This window comes from Rhea americana, unplaced genomic scaffold (genome assembly GCF_003343005.1).
Source record: "Rhea americana isolate MKP2758 unplaced genomic scaffold, rheAme1 scaffold_219, whole genome shotgun sequence".
In the NCBI taxonomy this organism is placed as follows: Eukaryota; Metazoa; Chordata; class Aves; order Rheiformes; family Rheidae; genus Rhea; species Rhea americana.
In genome coordinates, this window is record NW_028186326.1 from 310,287 (window position 1) to 328,110 (window position 17,824).

General features: G+C 35.3%; 2 protein-coding genes across 5 annotated transcripts in view; one reads left to right on the top strand and one right to left on the bottom strand.

The window, feature by feature from the left end:
* Positions 1-97: 97 nt before the first annotated feature.
* ALG1 (ALG1 chitobiosyldiphosphodolichol beta-mannosyltransferase) lies at positions 98-12,311 on the top strand. 4 transcript variants are annotated; one of them, XR_014895885.1, is made up of 13 exons: positions 98-170; positions 727-830; positions 1,341-1,489; positions 2,204-2,293; positions 2,942-3,058; positions 3,989-4,110; positions 4,908-4,946; positions 5,514-5,573; positions 6,340-6,450; positions 7,384-7,498; positions 8,527-8,602; positions 9,211-9,936; positions 11,995-12,311. XR_014895885.1 is itself a non-coding variant. In XM_085305315.1 (13 exons), the coding sequence occupies exons 2-13, from the start codon at positions 792-794 to the stop codon at positions 9,800-9,802; spliced, it is 1,101 nt and encodes a 366-aa protein (XP_085161441.1). In that variant the 5' UTR covers positions 98-170; positions 727-791; the 3' UTR covers positions 9,803-10,589. The 4 variants fall into 4 exon arrangements, 2 of the variants coding, with proteins under 2 accessions (XP_085161441.1, XP_085161442.1); XR_014895886.1 differs by lacking the exon at positions 11,995-12,311 and adding an exon at positions 8,974-9,177 and having other exon boundaries at positions 9,737-9,780; XM_085305315.1 differs by lacking the exon at positions 11,995-12,311 and having other exon boundaries at positions 9,211-9,327; positions 9,737-10,589.
* Positions 12,312-12,318: 7 nt separating this feature from the next.
* Positions 12,319-17,824, bottom strand: part of EEF2KMT (eukaryotic elongation factor 2 lysine methyltransferase) — a gene marked incomplete at its 5' end in the record, with an annotated part of 6,578 nt that continues 1,072 nt past the window's right edge. The window contains 6 exons of the mRNA XM_085305317.1: positions 12,319-12,835; positions 13,526-13,675; positions 14,796-15,103; positions 16,740-16,873; positions 17,061-17,162; positions 17,444-17,524. Coding sequence (XP_085161443.1) covers positions 12,735-12,835; positions 13,526-13,675; positions 14,796-15,103; positions 16,740-16,873; positions 17,061-17,162; positions 17,444-17,524 — 876 coding nt within the window. The remainder of the gene's footprint in view (positions 12,836-13,525; positions 13,676-14,795; positions 15,104-16,739; positions 16,874-17,060; positions 17,163-17,443; positions 17,525-17,824) is intronic.

A 17,824-nucleotide genomic window follows, 5' to 3' on the forward strand; every position in this document is an offset into this window, starting at 1 on the left:
GGCGGCGGCGGCGCGGCCGTTAACGGTCGGCCGTGCGCGCGCGGCCGCGCTGTGGCGGCGCCTCTCACGACAGCTCTGTGATCCTCTTCCAGAGACGAAGCCGCACAGCGACGTTTTGGACAACGAAAACATCCGGATCGTGYCCATCTCGGCTCTTAAATCGTTGCAAGGTAAGTTTAATCGGGCGGCGGCCGTTCTGCTTTGAACTCGCTCGTGAACGGTTGTTTTGGAAGGTAAATTATGAGGCAGGCTGCTGTGGCTGCTGGCGTTCAGGGGGTGGCCCGGTGGGCGAACAAGCAGGAGTTCGGCATGCGGAGGCATAAATCCGCTCCAGAATTACGTGCTGGTTTATCCTAGCAGTGTGCACAGGCTGCAGATAATTACTGCATTTCTGCGTATTGGGAGTACTCGCATCTGTGATTTTGAAGCGCATTAATCCACTTCTGATCAGGTTGGAATAAAAAGGGCGAATATTTTATTTTTTCTTTCTGTGTTTGTATGTACTTTGTTTTTTCTTTTTAGTCGTAGTTTTTTTTTTTTTTTTTTTTTTTTTTTTTTTTAAACAGAGTGCTGTTGCTTTAAAATTTTCCTTTTTTTTTTTTTTTTAAACAGAGTGCTGTTGCTTTAAAATTTTCCCTGAGAAGATTATTGGTTTTATATGAAATGCAAGGTTTTGTTTGGAGGGCTGGAGTAATAGTCTTACTAACTTTTTTGTCACTTTTGCAGTTGGCCCTAAGATTTTCCAGTATGTTGTAAAAATTATTGCCCAAGCAACGCAATTACTGTACACAATGTTGAAGATAGACCAGCCGTCCTATGTTCTTCTTCAGGTATGTTTTGTGTGTGTAATTTTGATTAAAAATAGATAGTATTACATTACAGGGCATTTTTTTTTTAGCAGCCTGGGACATTGTTCTAAATATTTTAGAGCTGCAACTGACTTATTCAATAGTATTAACCTATTTATAAAATACATATTTGGTTTTAAATTTTGATTTTCTTTTTCTGTTGATACCTTATCTTTGTTTTTCCCGTTAATTTTTGAGATTTCAGACATTATTGGCATGGACACTTATGAAGAATAAATCTTGATGGAGAAGCTTGTATGTTTATTGGAGGGGAACTTTGATCCAGATTTGACAGTAAAATTTGAAAATTTGAAATGTCCATCAGTATTCATAGCAAAATGGAAATTATACAGTTGGAGAATACAAAATTGTTCATTACAATTCTTAAAAGCAATGTAATTTTAGTCTTTTTTTTTTCTTCTTTTTCTGGTAGTTGCTAAGCGTTTGTCCATTGACCATAGTCTTACACTATTTGTTTTATGTATTAAACAGAATCCTCCAGGTCTACCTAGTATAGCTGTTGCCTGGGTAGTGTGTCTTATATGGAGAAGCAAACTGATAATTGATTGGCATAACTATGGATATACTGTGATGAGTCTAATTCATGGAAGAAATCACCTGCTAGTACAAATTGCAAAATGGTTTGTATAGTAATTCTTCTTCTCTTTACAAATTATGTATCTTTGCAATATTCAGAAGAATGGAGAGCGGAGAGCAGAGTGTAATTAGCAAAGGGCTAATTCTATAGAGTTCTGAATTTTGCTGTCTTGAACTTGTTTCCTTTTCAGAAAGCAAATTCTGTAAAATGCCTCTGTTAATGTATAGGAAGGTGATAGTAGGTGGCTTTCTGCAAAACRTGCTAAAAAATAAATCTAGGCTGTTCTATTCTATAAACTAATTTATGTAATCTGAAGGAAATATATTAATCTCTAATGGAATTTGTGAGCAGCTTCTAAAAGAAAACCAGTCTTTCTGGTATGTATTGTAAGATTCCCTTTCAGCCTYAAGGTTAAGGAATATTATTCCAGATAGATGTGTGTGTACACACAATGCAAACTGTAAAGAATGCACATCGTTGTAAGAAGTCCAGGCTCTAAAAAGGCCTATTCATTTTAAACCTAAAAGTGAAATATGATATTCCAGTACAATGTAGATGCATGCCTGTAGTATGTGAGCTATCTATTAATAAGAAATTAAATAAGAAATTAAAGTCTTAGAAACCTGTGTGTTTTGGGGTTCGTTTCTCTCTCTCTCTCTCTTTTTTTTCTTTTTTTCATTGCAACTGTTGAGCAACTGCTATTTGGCTATTGAGATTACCTGTCTGTGATTCCTAACGGAGATTTAATTTTTTTCAGGTATGAAAAGCTTTTTGGGCGTTTGTCAGACTACAACTTCTGTGTCACTAACGCAATGAAAGAAGATCTATGGGAGAAGTGCAATATAAAGTAAGTCAAGTACCTCTAATGCTATTATGTGCATACTTTCGGTAAGATTAAAATACATAGCCCTGATGATTCTGGATATAGAGAAATTTTACAAAGGAACTTTCCATCTATCACCACATTAGTTCTGTTTTTAATGAGCTAGTGAAGTGTAGGCATTCAAGAATCTTCATTAGCTTTCATAATTAACACTTCATCGACTACGAGGTGGGAATCTAGATTTTATGCAACTTTGTTATGAAGCTGCCTATAGAATCAGACTGAACGTCACTAATCTCTGCATTAACTTACACTTAGTCTGTCCCACAAATTTTCCTTTTGTGATCATAGAACTTTAAAATCAAGGCTTCTCAGGCACAATTATGAAGTAAGTTTAAAAAATTTGGATAATTAGGTTTACAGTTTTTATGGTTGTGTTACCTCCCTTGAATAYGCACTTAAAAAGGGATCCTTTGTTACTAGATTCACTCTAATATGTCGAGTTTTCAGTATTTCAGAAAACTTTAAGAATATGAAGTCATAAGAATCAAATGATTTTTTTTTATTAATTATTTTTTCTGTGTTATAATCTTGTAGCCTGTCATTCTTTCTTTACCTTTTGCATTTTGTTAAACTATTTTTTATTTAACTTGTGAATTTATTTCATTACAGGGCGATAACTTTGTATGACAAGCCAGCTTCTTATTTTAAGGAAACACCTTTAGAACTTCAGCATCAATTATATATGAAGCTTGCCAAAGTCTATGAACCTTTTAAAGCACAGTATGTGTAAGTAAAAAAAATGTAATTACAGTCCTTAACTGAATGACATAAGGCTAATGTTAGTTACTAGAAATATTTTTGTACAGGGTCACAAGTTAGTGAACATCAACAGGCAGAGGGGTCTTCATGTGTTCTTGGCCAGGAGGAGATGATGTGCGAGTTACCTTAATTGTCACTGAGAGTGGCTAGAATAAGTGAAATCATTAAATAGCAACAACACAATTCTTAATGTGTAAAACAATACAAATATATTTTWAAAAAATCGACCTAAGTACTGAGGAAATATCTAAACGGTGAAAGGCAGCAGTTCTGTTTGCTGCTGATCTAGAATGACACTGACTGGATGCTACGTTGGTAGTATCCTTTCTATTCGTTTACTGTGGAGAGTTTTCGAGATCTTTGTGCAAGTGTTAGCTTTCCTCTCTGGCTATCTACTATAAGCTATCTACTATAGCAGATATGTAGGGTATCTGGTATAGTAGATAGCTTAACTTCATGTTACTTGACCCAACTAGAACCTTTAAAGGAGGAGAAAGCCATAGCATATGGCAGTTTCTCTTTGAAAATTTCCRGCACAGAATGCATAAATGTACTACGGGCCACCATCACCATCAATACACATTTAAGACAGAGATGGAAAGACAGACTGATTGCTTTACCAACTTGTTAAGGAAAATAATTTGTTAGAGGATGGAATCATGCCTATAGCAGTAGTGTTGCTAGGCTCTTAGTAGGAATACTAAAATTGAAAAATGATCTCTTTTATGATCAGGTGTCTCTCTGCAGATCAGTACCACAATAAATATGTTTTCAGAGAATTTGAGCAACAAATACAAAATAAAGCATTTGGAAATTGTTACCGGTTAAACGCAGTATTTCCTTCTGTGTTTTTTGGCTGTTTGTGTAGTCTATATTTAGAAAATTCTGTTTACTTAGTACAGAGTCTGTCAAATCGAGTGCTGAGAGGTCTGCCTTCACAGAAATGGATCATAAAAATGGAGGCGTGATAAAAACTAGAGGACGGCCAGCTCTTCTAATCAGCAGTACGAGCTGGACAGGTTTGGAAATAAATCATTTGTTTTTAATATTTGACCACAGTTTAAGAAAAAATAAAACTAGGACTGTTTTCTGCTTCCCCACATGTGATGCTTGTCATGCTAAACAGGCATTATCAGCGCTAAAGCTGCATTTTTCTTTGATTTGGTAGGAAGAATTTGAAGATTCATTGTATAGAATATGCTTCAATGGCTAACAATGAGTAATTAAAAATATGTATTTTTTTATTAAAGAGTTACAGATGAGATGCTGAGATTTTCTGCCTTTTTTTAAAAAAACTTTCACTATAAACATGATCTTGTATGGTGCTGTAAAATGACCCTAAGAAATTATAACTTCTAACTCTTTTATTTAYAAGTATGTGTATTACATACATTTTTCTCACCTTTTTTTTTTGTCTCTCTGAAAAAAGAGAAATGGAGGAAAAAAAATCTATTGCTAGTAACCATGCACAGAATTGTTGAGAACTTTGAACTAACAGCGCAATTTCTACACTTAAAAATTTCTAGTTTCTGAAGTTAGATGATTAACTTGATAAACTGTCTTTTAGGGATGTGCAGTATTTGTGGTTTCTTTATCTGAAAAGTTGCCAATAAGAGGAGCAAATAAGCATTGTGTGTGGTATATAATTTTATCTATGAAAATAATAGTTACAGAAGATTTTCAATAGGAAAAGCATATTCCATGCTTAATAATTATGATTTTCTCACCTTCACCTAATAATGATTGTTATTTTAAGACAATAGGTTATTACAAATAATAGTAATATGACTGTCGCTAATAAAGCCCTCTCTTTCAGAGGATGAAGATTTTTCTGTCCTTTTAAAAGCTTTAGAAGGTAAGTTTTAAGGAATTCATTTCAGCTATTCAAATGGATATGACTGTGTTCTGATCAGTTATGAAGGATTTCTACAAACAGTGCTTCTAAATTCAAGTGAAAATAACAATTGCATTTGAAGACGTGCCAGTGGTTTAAGTGTAGAAATTAAAATAGGTGCAACATCTGGATTCAGTCAGAGCAGTTGTTGGGGGGGGGTGTATTTCTAAATATCTTGCAAATTGCAATTTTACTTTATAAGCTATTATATGTACTTTCCATAAGCATTTGAAAATAAGAAAGATGGAAATGTGTTGATTTATTTGGTAGACTTCACAGCTGCAGTTTCTAAATATGTTGAAACAGCTGATCTGGGGAAGTTGAACAAATGATTTATGAATAGTGCATTTCAAACATACCATTATTTATTTCTATAAAAGTTTGTTTGCTAAATTTACAACTCTTACTAGGTATTTTTTTAAAGAAATAGCTGAAGTAGGAAATAATGATTTGTTAACTGGGGTGATTCTGTAATCAAAGAAGTGTCCATATATTCATCAACTTGGAACTTTTTTTTTTTTAATCTAGATTATGAAAGGTATATCAACGAGGGAATCAAGCTTCCATCTTTAGTATGTGTGATAACAGGTAATGGTTTCTTTGGTTTAGAGTTCTCTTTCAGTGCTTACAAAAGATTCCACTTCTACCATCACACTGTGCTAGCTCTTTTACCGATGGTGAAGAGATAGGACAGACAGACTGTTGTCTTTATGTCTGATTATAAATAAATGTAATAAATAATTTGGACTGTTGAAACAAAGTATCCATGTCATATTTGTAAACAGGAGAATTTCTCAGCCCATCCATCTAGTACTGCTGTGTATTACTTCAGTTTCAGCATACTTGAATCTTAGCATTTTGAACATTGAGATACCGCAAGCAAAAGAAATGCAAAATTCTGATGTTTGACATGTTAAGCAAAAAGGTTTTTCTGGAAAAGAAGATACACCGATCAAACAACCTTTGAAAAAAAGTGACGTAGATGGAATGGATGCTGTTTGGTTAATTTTCTCATTAATAGTAAATTAAAATTGATTTTTTTTCTAGGGCCATTGTGCTGATGAAACTTGTCATTAGTTGTTTTCTTATGTCTGTAGGCAAAAAGCAGGACAAGACTGGAAGRTACTGATGGCAAGCTTTTCTAATTACTGTTTTAAGAGATTACGTCTAGATTCATGTCCCTTTCAAGGGAACTTAGTCTCTTAGGTGTCTTCTGGGGGCATCACAGAGCGTATCTTTTCTGACTTGCCTGAGACAATAGGGATTTTGTCAACTATTCACTATGATGGACAGAGCACACCTTATTTTCAGACATACCAATAAAATCACTATTTTTTTTCCCCGTTTTAAATAGGCAAAGGACCCCTAAAAGAGTACTACAACCAACTGATTRATAAATTACACTTCAAACATATCCAGATCTGTACACCGTGGCTTGAAGCTGAGGACTACCCTCTTTTGCTTGGTAAATAGTGGATTACTAAATAGACATGAGAATGTATGAAAACAAATYAGTGAAGTTGCAGATAGCTGATCCAGATTTTGCACAAGTGTATACAGTAGGTSAGTGAAATTGCTCATTAATGACAGGAGAGATGTATAGTGCTTGTATTTCTTCCTCATGCCAGCAAAATTGCAAAGCTTCTGTAACTATACAGTATTTCTTAGCTATTTTGAGAAGCAGACTTAGTATCTGCATTGCTACTTTAATCTGGTCTTTGCAGTCCTCCATTTGTATAGGTATGCTGAAATACAATATGCCCAGTTCAACAAAACAAATAAATTTTTTTTTTGGCTGAGCAACAAGAAGCAGCTGAAATTCTAAATTAACATTTCTTTGGAATAATGTTCCCTCAGCATGTTCCTTGTAATAGCATAAGGTGTGAGCAAGCCTAATACGCGTAGTAAAATACAAATTCAACTTGATCTGCTTTTTTAGAGACTGCTCATTTATCTGGCTTTAAAACCTAGGTAATTKGGTGATTTCTGAATAATAAATATAGTGTCTCTAAAATGATAATGTAATTTCTCTTTTTTTGAAGTTACGTGAATTGGAAGAAGTTGCTAGTGAGCCATGAAGCACATCTTGTCTGCATTCGGATAGTTTTCCTGTACGCTTACCATTTTTAGGAGATTAAGGGACAGAAAGGTTGCTTAAGATATGTGAGGCTTTTAAATTCCCTTTAATTTAATATCAGCTTGTCTAGTATGTTTCTAAAGCCTGGCTAACTTTAGTAACAAAAAATGCTGTATAWTATTTTTTTAGTACCTGAAATTGAGTCAATCCAGATGGTGTTGAAAAGTGGCTCATGCCAACCGTAGAAATAAAAAAGTTTACAGTAAGATTAAAAGTGTTGCATTCAGAGAATTTAGGCTGTTGGTTTTGTTTGCTTTTCAGGCTCTGCAGATCTAGGTGTGTGTCTCCATAAATCATCCAGTGGTTTGGATTTACCTATGAAAGTGGTAGATATGTTTGGCTGCTGTTTACCTGTATGTGCAATACACTTTGAATGGTAAGAGCTTGCTTATTCTGATATAATTTAAGTTGATGATTTAAAAAAAAGTTTTTTTTTTCTTACAAAGCAACCAGCAGCTTCTCCATCTATCAAATGTGATTCCAGTATTATGCCATATTTTTTTTTGATTCAGTAACATAAGTGGTAGAAATCAATGTTGTTTTATTTAAGGACATTTAAAATRTTAACAGTAGATTCTACAAAATGGAGAGTACTTAGTGGAACCAGTTGCCATAAAGAATAACCACCCTGTAATCTCAAGAGGATCTGATACTTTGTTTCTGTATACTTAATTAAAAAATGCTTCCTTCTGCATAGACGTGTGTAGTTAGCCATGCGATACACAGTTCTTTGGGGAAACAAGGGCTTTTATAAAGAAAAATACATTCTTTGTGCTGTTGATGTCTTGATAATGCTGTGACTAGTAAATAATACTTTTCATGTGATTCTTAGAATGGAAGATTGTATCACTTAAAACTACTTACCAGAAAAAAAAAATCTTAAAGTTGTTTGTGATAGACTGGCACAGTTCAGTTGACCCTCTTCTGCAGGACAAGTTTAACCTTGTAAATATCTTTGCACCTAGCGAGGTTTCCCCAGTCATTCCTTTCTACCCCTTGCCACCATTCTTCCTTCCTTTCTTGTGCTGGCAGAAGTTTATGAAAATCCCAAGAGTCRGACCATAGACAGACTTGCCTCGTGGGTTAAAATTAACCCATGAGGATCACTGTCCTAAATTGTAATGTACATTGAAATGAATGGCACAAAAACAGAGAGAGGGCACTTTTCTACAGTAATGGTAGACCTGGATAAGCTGACATGTAGAAGGGTGAACAATCTTTAAATTTACCTGGCTCCTCTATCCCATTTTGTCAGGAATGAAGCTCATACATACACATCCAGAATCTTAATGTTACACTCATCATAATACAGTATCTGCAGGCAGTGCTATGTAACTTTTTAAACATGTATGTCCCACTTGCTGCTTTTTCTCTCATGCTTKCTTCTATGATTTTTGTTCACAGTTTACATGAACTTGTGAAACACAATGAAAATGGTCTGATATTTAGAGATTCAAATGAGCTTGCTGAACAGCTGAAGGTAAGGGCTTGACTGATTTTCTTTCTTTCTTGTTGGCTATAATTAGAAAGGTATTACTGTGTGAGCTATCTTTTCATATCTGATTATCATCTATGTATTTTGTGTTCTCAGAGGATATTCTTTTGCCTGGTAAAATGTGGCTTATTGGCCAAATTTATATTTGTATATGAATCTGAAAGTGTCAATAAGATTTTAAATACTGTCATCTTACATTATTTAGAAGATCAGACCAAAGAGCTTCCTTCTTATGTATCACCATAGTTTAGGGTAAAAAATGAAAAATGGGAAGGCTAGAATGMGTCTAAGAGGTAATAGCATTTCCCTCTCCCTCTCATTTTATTTCATTTTATTTTATTTTTAACAATTTRCAGATGCTTTTCTTGGAATTTCCTACACTGGAAGGCAAGCTTAACAAATTCAGAAAAAATCTTCAGGCATCCAAGCAGCTGCGCTGGGATGAGAGCTGGGACCAGACTGTTCTTCCTCTGTTTAGGCAAAACAAATGACTTCTTGCGGGAGAAGGAGAATGTGGGGGAAAAAAAAAACTTCCTGGATGTGCATAGATGTGATAAATGGTGAATAAATATCTTATTTTGATTTTGTTCCAGTTTTTAATCATTTCAACTAGGGATAAGCATTTCAACATACCTCATTCTTCACAATTTGAGTCTCTGCAAGTAAGAATAGTACTGAAGTTGCAGTTGAGATCGTCATGTGCTGAATATGTAAGTATTGAGGAAAGATATGGTTTCTGCCCCAAAGAGCTTGAGCCTTGCCATCTGAACTGCCTTTCCTTACGACTTGGAATTAGCCTTTAGAAAGTGGGAGAGGGGTTGAACTACTCATACCTTCAAAATCTATTACTTTTTTAAAGATTACTCTTCGGTGTAGATAATGAATGTGTGTATGAAGTATACCAATTATACCTACTGCACATGCAGTATATATTACTTGTAACTTTTGYAGTAAGCACTTCAGGTGATTTGAGATTTCTTTTCACTCTTAAGTGGGAGATGCTTTTTATTTGAACTGAGCGTGCTGGGGGTTACTATTTTTTACTTTTAACAATTCATATTCTTGGCTAGTCTTCCCTAGACAAATAGTGAATATCTTCTTTGTATGTTTTTTATGAAGGGAGGACCATTTAGCTTCAAAGTTCTTCAGACAGCTCTTCCAATGAGTGTTGTCCTTGTACACTGAAGTAAATGTGCCCGTTTACCTCAAGAAATACCGTAAAATGTATTCCTATTTGAACAGATGAATACAAGAGGAAAAAAGATTAAAGTATGTATTATCTAATAAAAAGGCACTTCAYCTTCTGAATGCTCACTCAGGTATATCCTTGTTTTCTTATATAGCTAGTATTCGTATGCAGACCCAGTACTTAGGGCTGCTTATTACATCATCTTTATGATTCTTTGTAAAATACATGCCAGTCATTTAAAGAGTAAATGTGCTTGATTTTATCATATGGATGCTGCTTGGACAAGTAAAGATAGGATGATGGTTTAGCTTTGTTCATTTTCTAGTTCTGCTAGACTAACAAATGTTCTTCCCTGACAATTAAAAAATAGTTCTGTTTGTTTCAGTTACTTTATTAATGGCTGTTTCAGGAAACTGGGCAGGCTACCCAAAATCTTGTCTGTCTTGGAGCTGCACTTTTGCTCTGCTTATTTTGCCATTCTCAGCTGTCTTTGGAGAATGACARTTTCTGCTGGCTTTCTAAAAATTGTACTTTTGCAGTGTGCCTAAACAATTTTTTTTCTTAACTGGAATTAAATATTACTGAATCTTATAGGAGGTGCTATGTGTGTTCTGATTCTTAATTGGTAATGCCTCAGTAATTGCCCTTAGTATTCTCTGTCWAGAGCTAGGGCAGTACAAAATGTTGTTCACTACAAACATTCACTTGGTGACTTCCCATAGTAAGTGCTCTCTGATCATCTTGGTAAGCACTGTAGAGTAATGACAACTATTTGAGAACTTGAAAACTAACTTAAATAGGATCTTAAGAAATAAAGAGCTGTACTTTCAAAGAGGTTTGTACCTTAATAATGAACCTTTGATTTAGCTGAAATAAGAAAAAAAATTGCAAAGATGTTTTCAGTTATTTTTCCATACTACAGTGAGTTGATGTAGTATTTTCTTCTTGCAGCTTAAATGTGGGTGTRTATATATAAAAAAAAGTCACTGTTGTTCTAAGTTTGGCATATCAGATATGTTACGAAAATGAAAGTATTTTTAATTCCTTGTACCAGCCCAGGAAAGTACTTCGTTAAGAYTAAGATGTATATGAAAAATAATCAGCACTAGCTGGACAGTCTAAACAGCCGTCCCACTCGCTTAGTCCCAGCCTACGGAAAGTCATCTAGATAATGTACAATTAAGATCAGCTCACTAAAGCTTGTCTTGCTTATAAACTAAAGAAAAATGTTAGATGGCTTATCAGGCCCACCTTTCAGCACTCCTAATTCAGTGGTGGTAGATCATTACAATGAATTCTTCACTAGTGTTTTTAAACTAGCTTACTTAGTAATTGTTTAGTATCTGCTTTTGTCAAACTGAATAGCCATTTGCTAGCGTTCCCTTTCTCTTTTAGTCCTGTGTTACAGTACACGCTTTCTTTTGATAAAGTGATTGTTGATAGGGATTTGGTTCCACTAGTAGGAACATGAAAATATAAGGTCAAGTTGCTTACTGCAGGAGATTGGCAATTTCATTTCTCTACTGACTGGAGAATGAGCCATAAAGATTTACTACTGACTTTTCACTGTTTTCCAACAAAACCCTGTCTGATTGTATATCAAGGCCCTTTTAGCTAATGATATGCACAGGAAAGTGAATTAGGCACTTCTCTAATGTAAATGATAATGCTGAACTCTTCAGATAGGTTTCATTTTCCTACAACAATACTTTTTTAGATCAAAAAAAAGCCACAGAAGATGAAGATYGGAAAAAAAAGCTTTACAAAACTTACAAGCAACATGAAGAATTTTGTGCCAAGCAAGATAAAGGAGCTCCTGTTTGGGCTGTGAGCATGCATGCATTCCATAAATAATACCTTTTGAATTCTTCCCCTTCTTGGGGAGAGGTGGCTAAAACAAAAACATGTAATGGGTTTACTTCTGTATATCTGATATTGTTCAACTTGAATAAGACAACTCTTCAAGTTATCTATCATCTACCTCTTTCCCTTCATTGCTGTGGGAGGAGGATACTAAGTATTTGTTTTCTCTTAAGTAGCTTTTAAAACAAAGTACAGATGTGGAAGTCAAAACAGGAGAAAGCAACACATTTGGTTATTTGCTTCAATTAATACTGTCAAGCAGGAAAATGATTAATGGATTATCAGAAGTTTCAGAAAAGGTGAGATAAATTTTTCCTTCTTGCAGTACACCTACACCTAGACAAAAAGGAATGCGGGTGTGGAATATGGTGGTTCTTGTTTTCTGACCAGCCTGAGAGGATGGCTCCCTGATAGCTACTTGTGTCAGTTCTTACGTGAAAGAAGTGTAAATCAAGTTCTGATTTTTGTCATTACTGCAGAGTAAAGATGCATCTAATTTACAGCAGAATCAATTTCCTTCTTTTACAGCATCATATAAATTCGTGACACAATCTACTGTGTTCACTGTAGGTATTACTCATTTTGTTCTAAGATAACTCACATTACAAGTACACAAGTATACATAAACTTATTAAAAAGCTTACGACCATTTGCAAATGGTTTCAATATTAAAAACTATTTATTATTATGAAACATTGTTCTGCTCCCTTTTCAGTAAGATATTCATTCTGTGCTGTTGCAGATGTGCCTCCATGATTTACAAATCAAATACAGTTGAAACTATATAGCTCAGTTCTGTTGCTTGTGTACAGAATCAAAGCACAGTATGATTAGCGCTTTTTCTTTTCCTACAACTTGAAGTCCATAGATGCTCCTAAGGGGCAACAGCTTGTTCACATGCACGCTGACAATTACAGGAGGAACTGTAATGTACTTTTGACAACAGTTTGTGCCTACAGGTGTATCCCTACTGCCTTTTATCTGTTCCTGGAATTCAAGATAATCTTGTACTATGAAATAGCTCCTGTTGATCTGAAAATTATAATTGTATTGGATTTACCAAACCTATATCAATAGTTGTAGAATAGTTACATTTGAATGCAGATCGTAGAGGAAAATACTGTTCCTGTGAGCTGGAATAATCTGCCATCCAATCCCCGTTTTATCTGTGAAGAGAAACACTGGGAATTACATTTCTGCTTAAAAAAAACGAAGAACAAAAGTTGTGTGCCGAGTTCTATAAGAAGAGATCTTTTAGGATACTGTTGAAGCAAGCTACAGGCAAATGCTTATGAGTATGTAGTTTTTAAAACTAACAGGTATGCTTGTGCTATGCAGTCAACAATTATTAACCAATTGCTCAAGGACAGCTGTATAGCCAGTATGCTGCAGAAGACAGACTTCTGAAGAGTATGTGAAGCAAAGTCTAACATTCCTCCTTATTTTATTTATTTTTTTTAATCCTCAAAGATCAGTTAGTCAAGGTAAAGTTTTAGGCTGTGTCTGGAATGTTATCACTACAACAGTGCAGCACAGATGTTTTTCCTCCTTTAATCTTAATTCTAATAATCTTTCCTATTACTACCAAGTTTGCAATTCATCCCAAGCTGGCACTATAACARATGTGAGTTATGATAGACAAGATGTAGCAAAAAGCTGAGATCCAATCTTCTGATCAATCCATGTGGGAAGGTCATGGCTCTTAGGCTGACCTCTGCTGGATCCAGCTATAGCATAAGAATCTCACTATCAGAAAATAGCTATCACTAAAAAAATGCTCCTGTTCAGCTCTACTACAGATTAAGAACTGGGAAAGAGGCCAAAACTATTGATACACTTAATGAGAAGGCACCTACCAAGTTCAGTCTTGAACTGATGATACGTGTCGGGATTGCGAACTGTGAAAGCAATGTAGACTTCGGGAGGTTTTCCATCTGCTCTGAAAGTGGAAAGTTTTTGTAGCAAACCAATAAGGGCTAAAGTTATCTCTGGATCATATACCACATCTGCACAAAAAGGGAAGTACATAGTATTTATTGAGAAATGGGGAAAAAAAGCAGAATGAAAACTACAAAATGAAAAGATAAAATATTTATTTTAAAGCAGAATGAGTTTTTTTTATTGAGGGGTTAAAAATTTGACAAGAGCTTTTAGAAAATTTATCCTATTGTATGTGCTGTGTCAAGTTGCCTCATCTGTAATATGAGTCCAAACCCATGAAAAATTAGCACTCCATTTTGCAAATGGATTGTCAAATACTGTGTTTAAATTCACACAGTCTTAAATCAAAAAAAAAAAAAAAAAGTGAGCATTGGTACTCTCATTTATGACTGTTCTCAGCAGAATGAAACTAAATCATTAGCATCTGTATTTCAATGGTTGATCATAAAACACTTGATTTGAACTGCAGCAGCTTCTATCTTGAGTAATTTGTTAACAGAAGGAATACTTAYGAAAAGATGTAAAACTGACCATTAAGGGCTACAAAATGTCAGCCTTACTGTTTAGCAGTGTGATTCTGAAGTCCGTCAGTCTTGTTAAGAACTGATGGTTCAAGAGGTGATTGTTCATGACAMAGAAGAATCAAGGCATATGCATGTACCAGTGACAGATGCACCAGTTACTCTTGATGAAACACAATTAAAATCTGTGCTGCAKTAGTTAGTAATGGAACATGATAAATATCTGTAATTTACCCTCAGTTTTGAATTACCTTGCCTTTATGAATCTCAGGCTACTCTGTGCATTCTGTGACAGTATAGTTGGGATTAAATAACATGCAGCAACTTCTTCATTTTATAGAATTCACTATCTATCTAATGTTATGCCTCTGATGACAGAGACGGTATATTTTTCCATTACTTCACCTGAATTCTTAGGCARTTTTTGGTTTGCAAAGCCCCAAATCAGGGAGTAAAAGCTTTTAACTGCAGCTCTGAAATTTTACTACTGCTAAATTTAACATCTTCAATTGTTTATGCAGTCCCTCAAGAGTTGTATGTAAGTTCCAAAAAAGTAACATTTTCTTAATATGCATTATCCCTATGAGACCACCAGTTTTGCCAGACTACCAACTTACTGCTGCATGGTATTACACAAGGAAGCCTAATCAGAAGTGTATGTTACCTGCTGCAATGATGACATCAGGTTGAAGATCCATCAGTTGTTTTTCTGTAACTGAGCCCCAGTCAAGTTCTGCAACAGTTAGTTTTGGTTTTTGGTAATGCATCACTTCAAGCTTTGGGCCTTGCGACTGCATTTCGATATGATTAGCAGTTTCAGGCTCCAAAACAAAGCCATTCAAACAAATGTTTTCTGTCAGCTGTTTGAGAACAGAGTGATGGTAATCACTAAATATATATGCCTTGGGGTTACAGATTTTAGAGATTGCAATTCCAGTGAAGCCGATTCCACTTCCTAATTCCAAGACTGTCCTGAAGGTTAATGGAGTAAAATAAGTATTTATTAGGACTCTAATCTGAATTATGAAATCAGAACATATAAATAATGAAGATGCAATTTTTAAGCATAAGAATTAGTTACTGAAATATGTATAAAACATCCCCTGAAACAACTAGAAGACTTGCATGAGATACAGTATGCAGCTACCCAAAGATAAGGCTTATAACCAAGCTTAAGCTCCTATTCTCGTATCACTTAAGTATGACACTACATCAACTGCAGATCCAACTCCTGTGCATCCCGATAGCGATCCAAATACTCTCTTAGTCAAAATTATGCTATTCTTCTTATAAACCTTCTTCAACTGCCCTGAATTGAATTCCACAAGAAAACGTTTGGATGTTCCAGATCAGACATCTTGCATGGAGATAAAAAAAAATAGTAGTATGCTGCATGAAGCTAAATAATCCTACAGGGAAATCAGATCTCAGATCACTTTAAAACAAAGGCAGAAGATCAGTCTGTAAGATAGTACCTCTTTTTCAGCTGATTTGTCTTGCTAATTTGCTTAATGTCAAACTGGTTTACAGGGCTGGGTTGAGAAAGTTTCTGCCAAGCTTGTTTAGCAGAGATACTTTATGTTTTCTGAGGAAAGAGTAGGGGGTAGAAACAGCAGCCAATGGGATCATCTAGATGTGCTTCTCTTAATCACTTACTTCTCTCTTTCTGTCTGGGCCTGCAGAAATGAGGGAACTTCATTCTCCTGCTTTTGCATACAGTAAAAAAGCATTTCCATCCCTGAGGTGAGACATGTTCCACCGAACTTCAGATGTTTGCAGCATGGTTGTCTCCACCTGAACTGGTTGTCCAGTTCTTTTCATAGTCAATGAAGAGATTTCTAGAGCACAAACCATTTACTTGTAAGGTAGATACTTAAAATAAGTCAGCTGAATCTTTCCCTAGAAGTGTTTGTTCTTCTCCACTGGTTATAAACAGAGTTTAGATAATGAGATGAGATGTAGACATCTGCACTGCAATCATCTGAAGTTAAGTAAAATGATTCCCATCATGGAGCTGAGTGTGCTAATTAAAGTTATTGGTTTGACAGTGGGGTAGCTGAAATTTAATAGCCTACAGAACAGAGGAGGTCAGACTGCATGGTGTAATGGTTTTGTTCTTAATACCTGTCTCAAAGTAACTCTGAAGTCCKGCTGGATTAAAGCTCAGCTGTTGCAGAACAGCACTGACAAGAGCAGCAGTTAGCCAGTGGGGAAAGGCTGTAGTCACTAGGCCCTGAGGCTTACACTGTCAGGAACAAGTCAGCCAGCTTCTTTGTGCCATGCCATTATTATCTAGGAAAATATAGAGGCACTGTTTCTCATTAGTATCTGTGATGTGCTCTGAGATCTTGAGATGTAATTACAAGAGTACTGTATGATTCTTTAATTTCTTAATGATGGAAGAGTGCTTAAGGAAGGGAAATTAGGACTTGCTAAGACTTACCAGTACCTTGCTCACATTTAAAAGTTATGCATTATTTTAAATTTCCGTTATTTGATGGGGTAAATAATATGTATTAATCAAGTTATAGTTGCATAGCTCATTTGTGATATGGATGAAAACACTTTACCACCATTCCCTATCTTTTAGCCATGATGTGATTGTTACCTGTTACTGAAAACTGTAGAATTCTCTATTGCCCATTCAGCAAGATGAAGAGCAGCATCCCATGTGACAAGACCTGTGGTTCCTTGTGAGATGATTGCCACATTCTCAGAAAGGGTAATAGATTCTCCTGTGGGCTGGAAGACACATGCAGGAAGAGAAAAATGCATCAACACAGACAACATATTTTACAGTTTAAAGTCAGTACTAGCACCTGGAGAAAGGTAGGAAGCACTGTGGGTTTCTGGGGGTTACTTTTTAAGCCAATTACTGCTTTGTTTAGATGATTAAAAGTGATTTATAATAATGCAATAGTGTTTTTACCAGTAAGTAGTTTTTGTAACAATGTGTAGATTCTTCTTTATTTAAAATATCTGCTAGTGTATCATACAATTCATCCAAGGSTTCAGCTGTTGTGGATTCATGCTGTGTGAAAGAGAATAGTACAGAATTTCAGTTTTCATTTTATTATTCTTGAAACAGAAACTATACACACATCAAATACATTTCAATACACCTTTGCTATAACATTTTACACTGAGTGCTAATTTTTGTTATTATAGAGAATTCAGCTTGGCCCATAAYGTAAAAATGTATTTTCAAGTGATTTGTAAGAATCCATCTAACAAGACGACCCATCCCAAGATTTTTAAAAAAAGGAGGAGGGCTCYAAGGCGGTTCCAAGCCATATGAAAAGTAAACACTACCTTTTTAATGAGTTCAGTTAAAAAGCTTCTTCGGTACTTGATGGAAGAGGGATATTTTACACACAGGGGGTGGAGAACAGTCTGAAACAATAAACCAACAACTGCAATGAAATCAATTGCCAAGTGAAGATTTTATGAAAGGTGATAAAGGGCCAGAGAAAGACCAGGGAGCCTGTTTGCACCATGAAATGCATAGTGATTCAATCGGTAGTTAAAAGAAGTGATACTGAGCTAGAAAAATAAATTTGGTGATTTCTGATAACTTTGGCAGGGGAGATCTGAGGAAGCAAATACATTCTGCGCTTCTCAAAAAGTAAATAGAAAATTGAGTGGAAAAAAGAGCCCAATTAGCTCTCTCCTCTCTCCTTTTTTTTTTTTTTT